This window comes from Saccopteryx bilineata, chromosome 2 (genome assembly GCF_036850765.1).
Source record: "Saccopteryx bilineata isolate mSacBil1 chromosome 2, mSacBil1_pri_phased_curated, whole genome shotgun sequence".
In the NCBI taxonomy this organism is placed as follows: Eukaryota; Metazoa; Chordata; class Mammalia; order Chiroptera; family Emballonuridae; genus Saccopteryx; species Saccopteryx bilineata.
The window spans coordinates 372,199,542-372,215,031 of record NC_089491.1 but is presented as its reverse complement, the minus strand read 5'-3'; the positions used below and the strand labels follow the sequence as shown (position 1 = coordinate 372,215,031).

Here is a 15,490-nt window from a genome sequence, read left to right as displayed (position 1 = left end):
CCCAATGCTCTGCCCTTGGCTGGTTGTCTTCAATGTACCCGTCATGCCCCTTGGTCAGCTGCACCAGCCAGAGAACGGGAGACTCAGACACGGAAAGAGCATCCTGTGCCCAGGTCCTGCTTATCTGTTTATTTTTTCGTTTTCCATTCTGTGTTCTGATTCAAGAGCCTGAAGACAGCCCAGGAGCTTTAGCTATGGCTGTCCTCACTATTTTGTCCCTTTCTAGTGTTTTGGTGATAGGCATGGGTGAAGGTGGAGCTGAGAGTGAGAAGGGATTTGAGAGGGACTGTAAACCTGGACTGCCTCCCCCTTGCCCCTCCATATCACCCAGTGCCCAGCGGTGGACACACCCTGGCCAGAGCCAGCTGTTTGCAGACCTGAGCCGAGAGGAGCTGACGGCTGTGATGAGCTTTCTGACCCAGCAGCTGGGGCCAGGCCTGGTGGATGCAGCCCAGGCCCGCCCCTCAGACAACTGCATCTTCTCGGTGGAGCTGCAGCTGCCCCCCAAGGCTGCAGCCTTGGCACACCTGGACAGGGGGAGCCCCCCACCTGCCCGGGAGGCACTGGCCATCGTCTTCTTTGGCGGACAACCCCAGCCCAATGTGAGTGAGCTGGTGGTGGGACCGCTGCCCCACCCCACCTACATGCGGGATGTGACCGTGGAGCGTTACGGGGGCCCCGTGCCCTATCACCGCCGCCCCGTGCTGATCCGAGAATACCTGGACATAGACCAGATGATCTTCGACAGAGAGCTGCCCCAGGCTGCTGGTCTCCTCCACCACTGCTGCTTCTACAGACGCCAAGGAAGGAACCTCGTGACAATGACCACGGCCCCCCGGGGTTTGCGATCTGGGGACCGAGCCACCTGGTTTGGCCTCTACTATAACATCTCAGGGGCTGGGTTTTTCCTGCACCCCATAGGGTTGGAGCTACTGGTAGACCACAAGGCTCTGGACCCTGCCCGCTGGACCATCCAGAAGGTGTTCTTTCAAGGCCGCTACTATAAGAGTCTGGCTGAGCTAGAGGACCAATTTGAGGCTGGCCTGGTGAATGTGGTGCTGATCCCAGACAATGGCACAGGTGGCTCCTGGTCCCTGAAGTCCCAGGTGCCTCCAGGTCCTGCTCCCCCTCTGCAGTTCCATCCCCAGGGCCCCCGCTTCAGTGTCCAGGGTGGTCGAGTGGCCTCCTCATTGTGGACTTTCTCTTTTGGCCTCGGAGCTTTCAGTGGCCCAAGGATTTTTGACATCCGCTTCCAGGGAGAGAGGCTAGCTTATGAAATCAGCATCCAGGAGGCCTTGACTGTTTACGGTGGTAATTCTCCTTCTGCTTTGCGAAGCCAGTACACAGATGGTGGCTTTGGCTTAGGTCACTTCTCTTCACCACTTACCCATGGGGTGGACTGCCCCTACCTGGCAACCTATGTGGACTGGCACTTTCTTTTGGAGTCCCAAACCCCCAAGACAATACGAGATGCCTTCTGTGTATTTGAACAGAACCAAGGTCTTCCCCTGAGACGACACCACTCAGATATCCACTCCCACTATTTTGGGGGCCTTTCAGAGACAGTGCTGGTCGTCAGATCTGTGTCTACCATGCTTAACTACGACTATGTGTGGGATATGGTCTTCCACCCCAATGGGGCCATAGAAGTCAAATTCCATGCCACGGGCTACATCAGCTCAGCGTTCCTCTTTGGTGCTGCCCGAAGTTACGGGAACCAGGTTGGGGAGCACACGCTGGGCACTGCTCACACCCACAGTGTCCACTTCAAGGTGGATCTGGATATAGGAGGTAAGACATCCTGGAGGGGAAAAGGATTCAGAAAAGGGGGCAGAAGGCTCTATGCCTAGCTTTAAAAATTGTCATTGAAACATTAAAAATGTGAAAGTATATATATATATATGTGTGTGTGTATGCAGTAAATGTGCAGATCATCTGATTCCTAAGAGATTTTCACTCTTAGCAGATCAGTTATTCTTCCATACTTAAAAAAAATCTTCATGCCTGCCTGACTGTTGGTGGCACAGTGGATAGAGTATTGATCTGAGATACTGAGGTCCCAGGTTTGAAACCCCAAAGTCACTGGCTTGAGCATAGACTCATCCAGCTTGAGTACAGGCTTACCAGCTTGAGCGCGGGGTCGCTGGCTTCAGTGTGGGATCTTTGACATGATCCCATGGTTGCTGGCTTGAAGCTTAAGGTTGCTGGCTTGAGACCATCGTCACTGGCTGGAAGTCCAAGGTTGCTGGCTTGAACAAGGGGTCACTGGTTCGGCTGGAGCCCCTCAGTCGAGACATATATGAGAAGCAATCAAAGAACAATTATAAACTATAAATTGATGCTTCTCATTTTTCTCCCTGTCTAGCTCTCTCTCTCTCTCTCTCTAAAAAGAAAGAATTCTTCTATATTTTAAAATATTGCATTTGCAGTTATAGAATTTATTATACTGTATACTATATATAAATATGATATATGATACATTTCTATTTTTTCACATATCATTCAGGCAAGCAACAAAGATTTATAGAATGTATATTTGTACCAAGCACATTACCTCAATTTAACAAAAGAAACAACATCCCTGCCCTCAAAAGGCTTACATTCTACTGAAGGAGAAAACCACAGAAATGACATTATGTCATTCTCAGTGCATCTTATCGAGGGTACGCGATGTCCATATGTCTTTCTTTTTTTTTGTGACAGACTGAGTCAGACAGAGGGACAGATAGAAATGGACAGATAGGAAGGGAGAGAGATGAGAAGCATCAATTCTTCATAGCAGCACCTTAATCGTTCATTGATTGTTTTCTCATATGTGTCTTGGGGGGGGGGGTGGTACAGCAGACCGAGTGACTCCTTGCTCAAGCCAATGACCTTGGGCTCAAGCTGGTGAGCCTTGCTCAAACTGATGAGCCCACGCTCAAGCTGGCAACCTCGAACCTGGGTCTTTTGAGTCCCAGTCCAACACGCTATACACTGTGCCACTGCCTGGTCAGGCCGTATGTCGTTCTTATTATCAGTGATGATGACCTTAAGCACTTGGTTAAGGTGGTGTCTTTGGCTTTCTTCATGTTAAAAGTTATTATTGCCTGACCTGTGGTGGCGCAGTGGATAAAGCGTCGACCTGGAAATGCTGAGGTTGCCAGTTCAAAACCTGGGCTTTCCTGGTCAAGGCACATATGGGAGTTGATGCTTCCAGCTCCTCCCTCCCTTCTCTCTTTCTATCTCTCCTCTCTCTCTCTCTCTCCTCTCTAAAATGAATAAAAAAAAGTTATTATTTTTCCACTTGCATTTAATAAATATCTTGGGGAAATTACTTTGATGTTATACAGATACCCTATTTCTTTTATTCTCAAACTTTCGCCCACTAATTTTAGCATCTATTGGTGGACTTTTTCCGTATCATTTGTTACTGTGGTATTTCTATAGTAGTCATTTAAATTTTTTTCCTAATTCTTTATACATTTATTAATTGGAATTCTCCATAAGGAAGAGTTACCCTCATTTCTCATTTATTTGCATACATAATCATTTATTCATAACTCTAAGGGTTCCTGGATGTCTATTTTGTTCCAAGGGTCATAACTCAGTTCTCTCAGTACTATCATTTATTTTGTTTCTTAAATTGTTCCAGTTTTTTTGAGATTGGTTCCTGTGTCCTTTTGACATGTGTCCAATCTTTTTTTCTTTTTTTGGATCATTTTTTTTTTTAATTAATTTATTTATTTATTCATTTTAGAGAGGAGAGGGAGAGACAGAGAGAGAGAGAGAGAGACAGAGAGACAGAGAGGAGAGACAGAGAGAGAGAAGGGGGGAGGAGCTGGAAGCATCAACTCCCCTACGTGCCTTGACCAGGCAAGCCCAGGGTTTCGAACCGGCGACCTCAGCATTTCTAGGTCAACGCTTTATCCACTGCGCCACCACAGGTCAGGCTGGATCATTTTTTAATTACAGTTGACATACAATATCATATCAGTTTCAGGTGTACACCCCAATGATTAGACATATATAACTTAAGTGATCATCCTAATAAATCATGTACTCATCTGACACCATACATAATTATGCTTTTTAAGATTTTATTTATTTATTTATCTATTTTTCTTATCTATCTATTTATTTATTTATTTGTATTTTTCTGAAGTTGGAAACGGGAAGACAGACAGACAGACTCCCGCATGCGCCCAACCGGGATCCACCCGGCATGCCCACCAGAGGGCGATGCTCTGCCATTCTAGTGCCTGAGGCAGAGGCCATGGAGCCATCTTCAGCGCCCGGGCCAACTTTGCTCCAATGGAGCCCCGGCTGCGGGAGGGGAAGAGAGAGACAGAGAGGAAGGAGAGGGGTAGGGGTAGAGAAGCAGATGGGCGCTTCTCCTGTGTGCCCTGGCTAGGAATCAAACCCGGGACTCCCGCATGCCAGGCCAATGCTCTACCACTGAGCCAACTGGCCATGGCCTTATTTATTTATTTTTGTGAGAGAGACAGAGAAAAGAGAGAGACACAGACAGACAGGAAGGGAGAGAGATGAGAAGCCTCAATTCTTCATTTCGACACTTTAGTTGTTCATTGATCGCTTTCTCATATGTGCCTTGACCGGGGGAACTACAGCAGACTGAGTGACCCATTGCTCAAGCCAGTGACCTTGGGCTCAAGCTGGTGAGCCTTGCTCAAACCAATGAACCCACACTCAAACTGACGACATCGGGGTTTCGAACCTGGGTCCTCTGTGTCCCAGTCCAATGCTCTAGTCACAGTGTCACCGCCTGGTCTATCAAGATTTTATTTATTGATTAGAGAGAGAGGAGAGAGAAAGAGAAAGGGGAGAAGATACAGGAAGCATCAACTTGTAGTTGTTGCTTCTAGTATGTTCCTTGACTAGGAAAGCCTGGGCTTTTGAAGCATCGACCTCAGCATTTCAGGTCAATGCTTTATCCACTGCTCAGCTGGTTAGGGCATCATCCTAATACCAAGGTTGTGGGTTCAATCCCTAGTCAGGGCACATACAACAATCAACCAATGAATGCATAAATGAGTGGAACAGCAAATCGATCTCTCTCTCTCTCTCAAAATCAATCAATAAGTAAAAATTAAAAAATAAATTTTCTAAGCCTCAGTTGTTTCATCTACTTTTTTTTTTTTTTTACAGAGACAGAGAATGAGTCAGAGAGAGGGATAGACAGGGACAGACAGACAGGCAGACAGGAACGGAGAGAGATGAGAAGCATCAATCATTAGTTTTTCATTGAGCGTTGCAACACCTTAGTTGTTCATTGATTGCTTTCTCATATGTGCCTTGACCGCGGGCCTTAAGCAGACCGAGTAACCCCTTGCTTGAGCCAGTGACCTTGGGTTCAAGCTGGTGGGCTTTTCCTCAAACCAGATGAGCCCGCACTCAAGCTGGCGACCTCGGGGTCTCGAACCCGGGTCCTCTGCATCCCAGTTCGACGCTCTATCCACTGCGCCACTGCCTGGTCAGGCAATTGTCCCATCTATTAAATGAGGATATTTGTAGTTCCTCCTTCATAAGGCTGTTTATACAAGAAAATTATCAATACATGTAAAGCACTCAGCATGCTGCCTGTGCACAGCACCTTCAGGTTCAATAAACGTGAGCTATAGCTGTTACTATCTTCATGATAAGGCAGTTCTGATGATGCCATAGGGCCTCAAGTATGAGGCACAGACCTCTTCCTCAGATCAGAAATATTCAACTCTGCACATTGCCTGCTAGTCTTCTCCAGCCTCAGGTAAGCCACCTACCTTGCAACCCCTCAGAGGAAGGCTAGAGAGGCTTAGTCACAAGGCATCCGGGATTGTTATCAGATATATCAGGGAGCAAGGTCTTCTCAAACTTCCTGGATCAGGGGTATCTTGGGGGTGGGGAAGGGAAGCAGAGGGCACACTCTGTTCTGGGCTTCTCTTTGGCCCCCAATCGGAAGCCAGGTGGGGACAGGGCACCTGCATGATCAGCCCTCCCTCCTGCCCCTTCTCCCCCTCTTTCACCCCACCCGGCAGGACTGGAGAACTGGGTCTGGGCTGAGGACATGGTCTTTGTCCCCATGGCGGTACCCTGGAGCCCTGAGCACCAGGTGCAGAGACTGCAGTTGACCCGGAAGCTGCTGGAGACAGAAGAGCAGGCCGTGTTCCCCCTGGGCAGTGCCTCCCCTCGCTACCTGTACCTGGCCAGCAACCGCAGCAACAAGTGGGGTCACCCGCGGGGCTACCGCATCCAGATGCTCAGTTTTGCTGGCGAGCCGCTGCCCCAGAACAGCTCCATGGAGAGAGCCGTCAGCTGGGGGAGGTGAGCGGTGGGTGTCACAGAGGCTGGGGGCGATGGACTGAGAAGGGCCCCCTGTTACTGGAAACCCAGGTTCTCCCACCTCCTGTGGGTATGAGTGTACACTCACTCACACACACACATAGTCCTGTGGCTACAATCTTGAGCTGTTTAAAATGAGGCCTCTTGAATGAATGGATGAATGGAGACATACATGCAAAACAAAACACAATAAAATGTTAAAGATAGAATTTGGTTTGTGGCTATATGCATGTTCACTACACTATTCTTTTCTGTAGGTTTAAAATGCTTGTAATAAGGGTTGGAGGAGAATAAAGAGTAAGAGAAGAACACAGATCTGAGGGAGTATTCCGTAAAATCCAGGCACATGAGATGCTAAAATAAGAAATCAGGCCATGTTCGTGTGTATGCATCCAGGGCCCAGGCTCTGATCTAGATGGTTGTATGAACAACACTGGGGCCTGACGCCTGAACAATGGGCTGGTAGATGTTTGAGATACAGGAGGCTGAACAAATGTGGGCACCCTAGGAGAGAGACAGGCAGAGGGGCAGAGGGAGAATGGAAAGTGAACAGAGAATAATGAAGAGGCTCACCGCCCCAGGACCTTTGTGCTTGTTTTTCCTTTCTATCCCCTCTTCAGTACAGCCTCACACAATAGGACAGGTTGAGGACCTTGTGGGTCTAATCCAAATTTCCTGTAGGCACAAGCTGGCTGTGACCCAGCGGAAAGAGGAGGAGCCCAGCAGCACCAGCATCTACAATTTGAATGACCCTTGGACACCCACCGTGGACTTCACCAACTTCATCAGCAATGAGACCATTGCAGGGCAGGTCAGTTAGGCGGATATAATGCGAGCAAGAATGAGCCACTTCTCTCTCCCAAGCCAGGATGCTTCAGGGTCTTTAGAACTCACTAAGGAATGGAGCTTTATGATTCACATTTTTTCTGGGTTCGTAAGCTGAATCCTTACATACAAAGCTACTGTGTGAGGCAGGCATGTCCTTAGCACAGTCAAGCCTCATAATACTTTTCCTTCTCCCCTACTAGGACTTGGTGGCCTGGGTGACAGCTGGTTTCCTGCACATCCCACATGCAGAGGACATTCCCAACACGGTGACTGTGGGAAATGGTGTGGGCTTCTTCCTCCGACCCTACAACTTCTTTGACCAGGATCCAACTTCCAATTCTGCTGACTCCATCTATTTCCGGGGAGACCAGGATGCTGGGGCCTGTGAGGTCAACCCCCTGGCTTGCCTCCCCAAGGACGCTGACTGTGCCCCTGAGCTCCCCACTTTCTCTCATGGGGGCTTCTCTCACAACTAGGTGGTCCCTGGGATGGGTAATGTATTTAGGGGCCCCAGGGCCAGGCTGCATGGGGAGGGGCAGCAGTGGGCACTGGGCCAGCAAGCCTGGTCTCACACGAAGGTTCTCCCCTTCCCTACCCGCAAGGTCCTCTCTCCCATCACCCTTCTTTGCATCCCCCTCCTTACGGGGAGCATCCTGAGCCTGTGATGGCGGATGCAGCAGTGGACCCAGCCTCCTGTATGTGCCCTGAACAGGGAATCTAACAGCTATTTTTTTTTTTTTTGTATTTTTCTGAAGTTGGAAACAGGGAGGCAGTCAGACAGACTCCCGCATGCGCCTGACCAGGATCCACCTGGCATGCCCACCAGGGGACGATGCTCTGCCCCTCTGGAGCGTCGCTCTGCCGCAATCAGAGCCATTCTAGCGCCTGAGGCAGAGGCCACAGAGCCATACTCAGCGCCCGGGCCAACTTTGCTCCAATGAAGCCTTGGCTGCGGGAGGGGAAGAGAGAGACAGAGAGGAAGGAGAGGGGGAGGGGTGGAGAAGCAGATGGACGCTTTTCCTGTGTGCCCTGGCCGGGAATCGAACCCTGGGACTCCTGCACGCCAGGCCGACGCTCTACCACTGAGCCAACCGGCCAGGGCCTCTAACAGCTTTTTAAACTTATTTTTTACATACTATAAAATTCACATACTATAAAATTTACCCTTCTAATGTGTATAATTTAGTGGGTTTCAGTATATTAGTAAAGTTGTGCAACCATTGCCACTAGTTCCAGAACATTTTCATCACCCCAGAAAGAACCCCCATACCTTTAGCAGTCACTCCTATTTCCCTTCAACCCTTTCCCAGCTCCAGGCAAGCACCAAGCTCTCTGTCACTATAGATTTGCCTATAATCTGGACATTTCATATAAATAGATAGATACAACATGTGGTCTTTTGTGATTGACTTCTTTCAGCATAATGGGTTTTTTAAAAAGATTTTCTTTATTGGCCCTGGGTGGTTGGCTCAGTGGTAGAGCGTCGGCCTGGCGTGTGGATATACCGGGTTCGATTCCCGGTCAGAGCACACAGGAGAAATGCCCATCTGCTTCTTCACTTCTCCCCCTCTTGCTTGTTTCTCTCTCTCTCTCTTCCCCCCCTCTCCTCCTCTTCCTCTTTCTCCTCCCCTCCTGCAGCCATGGCTCAACTGGAGGGAGTAGGACCCAGGCACTGAGGATGGCTCCATGGCCTCACCTCGAGCACTAAAAAATGGCTCCATTGCAGTGGAGCAAGGGCCCCAGATGGGCAGAGCATAGCCCTCTTGTGGGCTTGCCGGGTAGATCCTGGTCGGGGCACATGTGGGAGTCTTGTCTCTGCCTCCCTTCCTCTCACTAATTAAAAAAAAAAGATTTTGTTTATTAACTTTACAGATAGAGGAGGAGGCATGGAGCGTGAAGTATCATCTCATAGGTACTTGACTTTAGTTGTTCATTATCACTTGTCATATGTGCCTTGACCAGGCAAGCCCAGGGTTTCGAACCGGCAACCTCAGCATTCCAGGTTGACACGCTATCCACTGAGCCATCACAGGCCACGCAGCAGCATGCTGTTTTTGAGATGCATGCACTTTGTAGCAGAAACAGCACTTCATTCCTTCATGGCCAAATAATATTCCATTGTATGAATGTGACCACATTTTGTTTATGCATTCTTCAGTTGAAAGACATTTGGACTGTTTCCATTCTTTGATTATTGTGAATACTGCTGCTGTGAACATTCATGTCCACATTGTCAAGTGGACTTACAGTTTCAATTCCCTTGGATATAAACCTGAGAATGAAAGTACTGGGTCATATATTCAACCTTTTGAGGAACCACCAGACTCTTTTCCAAAGGGACTGCACCACCTTTTTTCTTTTTTCTTTTTATTATGGTTAAACATACATAAAAATTTACCATTGGACTATTTTTTTTTTAATTTTTTTTTTTCTGAAGCTGGAAACGGGGAGAGACAGTCAGACAGACTCCCGCATGCGCCCTACCGGGATCCACCCAGCACGCCCACCAGGGGCAATGCTCTGCCCACCAGGGGGTGATGCTCTGCCCCTCCGGGGCGTCGCTCTGCCGCGACCAGAGCCACTCTAGAACCTGGGGCAGAGGCCAAGGAGCCATCCCCAGCGCCTGGGCCATCTTTGCTCCAATGGAGCCTTGGCTGCGGAAGGGGAAGAGAGAGACAGAGAGGAAGGAGGGGGTGGGGGTGGAGAAGCAAATGGGCGCTTCTCCTATGTGCCCTGGCCGGTAATCGAACCCGGGTCCCCCACACACCAGGCCGACGCTCTACCGCTGAGCCAACCGGCCAGGGCCCATTGGACTATTTTTAAAGGTACACATCAGAGGCATTAATTACACTCGGAAGTTTTCTTGGGCCTACTCAGCTCTTCCTCTGCCCTGGGTCTCGAAAGTGAAGGTGAGGCCCCTAGAGACTAGCTACTTTCACAGGCCCCAGGTAGGGTCCCTTCCTGGCCTGTGACCAGCTCTTGGGAAGATGCTTGTCTGTCTTCACTCCCCGTCATCCTAGCACGTCCGTTTCTGCTCTGTCTTCCTCCTCTTCCTCTTGCTACTTCAGCTGCGAATCCCTGGGCTCCCTCTGAGATCCTAGGGGGAAGTTCCTGATGAATTCAGGTCCTGTAATCCTCCCCCATCTCTGAATCCTGGTGTCCTCCTCTGTCCCCAACCTCAGAAAGCCTTGGACATGCAGGGGGTTATCTTGTGGACGAGAAAGGCGATCCCTGGTTGCCTCCTTGTTGGAGACATATGTCTCTGGACAGCTTTCTTCATTTTGTCTCTCTGCCTCTCATTATCTGAACAAAAAATTTCCTTTTGTCACTTGCTGTCTGTCTATACTGCCAAATAATCTCCTTCCAAGTTTTTGTCATTTACATAGTCCACGTGGAGTATGCTTTTGATAAGGGGTAGGATAGTCAAGGTACAGCAGCAATCTGAGAAGTTTTGTGGGTGAAATGTTAAGAATCACCTATTCCCAAGGCCATGGGTGACAGTGGTTTCCATTACTGTAGAGCAGTCAGCATGATGACTGGAAAGTCACTGAGTATAGGAACCAAAAAGCCTTGGGGACTCGGGCAACCAGGACAGGAGTTGTCTGATCAGGGGTGTGCATGCACATGAACCAGGAGCATCCCAGTAGGGACCGGCCTGGCCTGGTCAGGTGACGGGCTCCAGGACCTCACATCCCTGCTGCTCCTCCTGGCGTGAGGACTTTGGATGGGCATAACTAAGAACTGGGATATTTCCCAGAATGGAATGTGGGGGCAGGATAAAGTCAGGAGGAGGCAGGGCTCAAAGAGCACACTTCCCCAAGTGCCTCCAGGCCAGAGAAGCTCATGTGGTATGAGGTGTCCATAGTTCTGCCTCTACGGCTTGCTCACTTCCCTCGGTGTCTTATCTAGAAGGGGAGGCCATGAGGGCAGAAAGAGAAGGGGCTCCTTCCCCAGTGGGAAACCTGGCTGTAGGGGAGGGCACTGACCGGGCAGGTCCTGGCGAGAGAGGCTTGGGTCTATCTCAGCTTGTTACCAGAGGACAATGACAAATTGGGAGCTCAGACACCAGGGAAGTCCTGTGGATCCCTCAAGAGCTGCCTGGGTCCCAGTCTCAACCAGGTGAGCTGGAAAGGAACCAAGTTCTAGCAAAGAGACCTTCATACAAAGACTAAATACTGGGGGAGCCACATTCTTGATTCAAGAATAATAGCAGGATATGGGGACAAGGGCTCAGATGAGAAAGGGTTAAGGCAGAGCTGGTTTGCTGTTACTGGTTCTTTCCATTTTGCTTTTCGGATCAGTGATTTAGTTTCTCTTTACCCTCTCAGCCCAAATAAATATCATGTTTTGACTTTCTCATGTTTTCTCGTCTAAAGAAATTTGGACGATGATGGGTGCAAACGCTCTCATCTTGCCCCCTAAATAAACGCTATGGAGAGCCAAGGATGCTTCTCCTGGCTGTTCCACCTCTGCTTCCCCGGGTGCCAGAGTGGGGAGAGGGGACCGGTGGCCCTAGGCTGCACGGGGGCTCTGCTGCTATAGTTCACCTGCTGTCCCATGAGTGTGTGACGGGGTTCCCAGTGGGCCCAGAGGGCATAGCTTGAGCTGCCCCAAGGGAGTGTATGCACAGAAAACCCCCTGGAGGGCTCTCCCAGAACATATCCTTCCAGCCGCAAGAAAGAAGCAACCAGACCCCTAGGAATGAAAGCAGCCCAGAGAAATCCAAAGGCTCAGAACAGCAGAGCTCTAGCGGGAACCTGGCAAGTCAGAGGGAACCTTGGGACTGTGCGTTCTCCAGGAATCCTTGGACCTGCAGATGCCACCAAAGGAGCTTTGAATCCCCCCCCCAACACACACACACACACACTCACGCACACGCACACACATGGTATCAGTGTGAGCTCCCTGGCCCGACCTCTTAGTGGTGCCAGCTTCACGTCGCCACTGCCACAATCGGCCTGTGGCTGCAGTTGGCTGTGTTTGTTCCCAGGCTCAGGCGCTGTCTCCATCTCCTGCAGCATCCTTCTTCCCCACTCTGGGTCCTGTGAAGGGAGACAGAGTGTAGCATTCTCAGTGGCGCTTGGGGCTCAGGACCTTCTCACCGCATGTTTCTCGTACTCCTTGGCCTATGTCCGTGGGCCAGGCCAGAATAGGATGGGGGCTTCCCCCTTTCTTGAAGACCCCCAAGGATCGTGATGTCTCTCCCACTTCCCCACTGAAGTGGAGCCAGTCTGGTGGAAACTGCTGGGCTGGCCGATTTTCATCTGTTGCTTCATCTATTCCTCACAACAACCTTGAGAAGCTGGTTATCATTCCCATTTCACAGATGAGGAAACTAAAATTCACAGGTATTAGGTGACTTGCCCTATGTCACCTGGCTGGTAAGTGGTGGGGCTGGGATCGATCCCCGGTCTTTGTGGAATGATACCTGACTGCCTTCCCCTGTACCACGGCTCCTCCTCACTGACTGGCGGGCCTGGTTGAAGAATTAAACAAGGTAATGAATGCTTGAAAAGCACTTGGCGCCCTGGCCAGTTGGCTCAGCGGTAGAGCGTCGGCCTAGCGTGCGGAGGACCCGGGTTCGATTCCCGGCCAGGGCACACAGGAGAAGCGCCCATTTGCTTCTCCACCCCCTCCGCCACGCTTTCCTCTCTGTCTCTCTCTTCCCCTCCCGCAGCCAAGGCTCCATTGGAGCAAAGATGGCCCGGGCGCTGGGGATGGCTCTGTGGCCTCTACCTCAGGCGCTAGAGTGGCTCTGGTCGCAACATGGCGACGCCCAGGATGGGTAGAGCATCGCCCCCTGGTAGGCAGAGCGTCGCCCCTGGTGGGCGTGCCAGGTGGATCCCGGTCGGGCGCATGCGGGAGTCTGTCTGACTGTCTCTCCCCGTTTCCAGCTTCAGAAAAATGAAAGAAAAAAAAAAGAAAAGCACTTGGCACCTGATCCGTGTTAAGTGACCCTCTGAGAGAAAAAATCAACAGTCAATGGACCAGAGCAAAAATGTGCACAATTGCCTTAAAGCACAAACTCTCCCCCTGGACTGTACCTGAAATCATGGGGGAGCTTGTAGCACTCTACGTACACAGGCTGCACCTCAGACCAATGAAATCAGAACCCCTGGGGACGGGGCTCAGGCATTAGCCGCATAAAATGTCCCCATTTGATTCTAACGTGTAGTCAACGTTGAGAAAACCCTGGGACAGCAGTTTAGTTTCAAACTGGCCAGAAAGTCTGATGGGAGAGTGTAAGATACATAAAGAATGTGTCTGCCAGAAGGCGCAGGAAAGGAGCACTACAGAGCCTGCGGTGGCAGTGACAATCCAGCCGTGTCTGGAGCGGAGGACCTGGCCGAGGCCAGGCCACGGCCGGCCCTGCAGGTACATTAGCCATGCAGAGGGAGGCGCCGGGCCCTGTCAAACCTACCTCATGACCAACTGCTGATTCTGGTTCACAGCTTGGCGGGCCAGCTTCCCACCGCACCTTGGTCACGGGAAAAAATGGACGAGTGGGTTATATGGCTTGTGTAAATAAACTAGTTGGTATTCTGATAATAATTACTTTTGCTTGACAGTTACTGTAAAGGAGGATTAACCTTCAGTTGTTACTTTGGTAAACTTAGATCTCCTCTGAAAGACAATCTCTCTTGGTGAGCTGAGGAATCTGGTTTCTGGGTTAGGCCCTTGCGAGCACTCCCTTCGTACTTTAAACAAAATTCTACAATGGATGTTCACACACCAAAACCCAGTTCACTGTCTACACCTCCCCTCATTCCCCATCATAGAACCTGAGCTCCCCGGGACAGGAATGATGTCCTCTTGGCCTTGGAACCTGGTGCCCAGTATGGTGTTATGCCCAGGAGAGGTGCTTCAATGCATCTGTGTTGAAATCTGCTAGAATGACAGTTGTCATAGTCAAGTAAGTCTTTGCTTTGTAAAAAGCCGTTTCTCATCCAGTCTCCCCATTGACTACCTTGAAAAAGATCGAAGAAAATCCAAAGGTCATTCTGAACAAAAAAATCACCCGGCTGCACAGGTTAAGCCAGGACATGGGCCAAAGGTGATACTGACACACTGAGCCTGAGCAATTCCTCTCCAGGCGAAAACTGCACCACTGGAACCAGCACCCCTCAAAGGTCGTAGGAAGTAGAAGATGGGACAGACAGGTGGCAGGTCTATAAGTCAGTTCCCCATGCTTGGCTTTCCCTGAAACAGGCAGGAGGGGCCCAGAGCCCAGGGCAGACTCAAGAGGACATGGTGTGGGAGGGCTAGACGCATAGGCTAGGCATTGGACCCCAAAATGCTATAGAATTTGCCATGGATGTGGGGAAGGGTGTTTCTGAGGCAGTGGATGTATAGATTAATGTTTTCCTCTGGCTTCTGGAGCCAGATTCTGGATTTTAGACCTCGCATGTGCGACTTTGGGCAACTTAGTCAACTTCTCTGGGCCTCACTTTCATCACCTGTAAAATAGGAACAGTAATAAAGTCTATCCCAGAATTTTCATAAGGATCAAATGAGTTCATCTGTAATCTTCCAAGACTAGTTCTTAGACTATAGTAAGTGTTCAACAAATGTTAGCTATTAATTAATATCTTACTAAACCAGCATCTACTGAGTGGTTCAATGTCTACCTGAAAAACAGTGACTTAAAACAGCAAACCACTGCCTGACTAGGTGGTGGCGCAGTGGATAGAATGTCAGCTTGGAATGCAGAGGACCTAGGTTTGAAACCCCAAGGTCACCAGCTTGAGCATGGGATTATAGACATGACCTCATGGTCACTGGCTTGAGCCCAAAGGTTGCTGAAGCCCAAGGTCGCTGGCCAGAGCCCACAGTCACTGGCTTGAACATGAAGTCACTGGCTCAAACATGGAGTCACTGGCTTGGCTGCAACCTCCAGTCAAGGCACATATGAGAAAGCAATCAATTAACAACTAAAATGCTGAAACTACAAGTTGATGTTTCTCATCTCTCTCCTTGTCTGTCTGTCCTGTCTGTCTCTCTCTTAAAAAAAAATCAAACCATTTTTATGTGCTCATTATTTGTAGGTTGGCATTCTGAGCTGGACTCAGGCAGTTCTTCTGGAGACACCTAGAATCCCTCTCGCTGCTACAGATAACTGGCAGAGATACTAGGGCTGGGTGGTCTAAGGTGGCTTCACTCACATGCCCAGCAACTGGGGCTGGCTGTCAGACAGGCTACCTGTTACAGCAACGGCTCTCCAGCAGGCTAGCCTGGAATTCTTTTTGTGATCCAGGATTCCAATGGTAGCCCAAAGAGGACAAGCCCTACTGAGTGAGTGCTTCTCAAATCTCTGCATGTATCGCGTATGCTAATGTCTCAC

At 49.9% G+C, this 15,490-nt stretch overlaps 1 protein-coding gene across 1 annotated transcript; it reads left to right on the top strand.

The window, feature by feature from the left end:
• The first annotated feature begins 51 nt into the window (after positions 1-51).
• On the top strand, positions 52-8,544 carry LOC136326927 (amine oxidase [copper-containing] 3-like). Its single transcript, XM_066263547.1, has 4 exons — positions 52-1,791; positions 6,018-6,303; positions 7,003-7,132; positions 7,350-8,544. The coding sequence occupies exons 1-4, from the start codon at positions 195-197 to the stop codon at positions 7,623-7,625; spliced, it is 2,289 nt and encodes a 762-aa protein (XP_066119644.1). The 5' UTR covers positions 52-194; the 3' UTR covers positions 7,626-8,544.
• Positions 8,545-15,490: the final 6,946 nt, after the last annotated feature.

Coding starts and splice junctions, on each gene's coding strand:
- LOC136326927 (XM_066263547.1), top strand. CDS start 195: ATGGCTGTCCTCACTATTTTGTCCCTTTCTAGTGTTTTGGTGATAGGC. Junction 6,304..7,002: donor AGAGCCGTCAGCTGGGGGAG/GTGAGCGGTGGG, acceptor AATTTCCTGTAG/GCACAAGCTGGCTGTGACCC. Junction 7,133..7,349: donor ATGAGACCATTGCAGGGCAG/GTCAGTTAGGCG, acceptor CTCCCCTACTAG/GACTTGGTGGCCTGGGTGAC.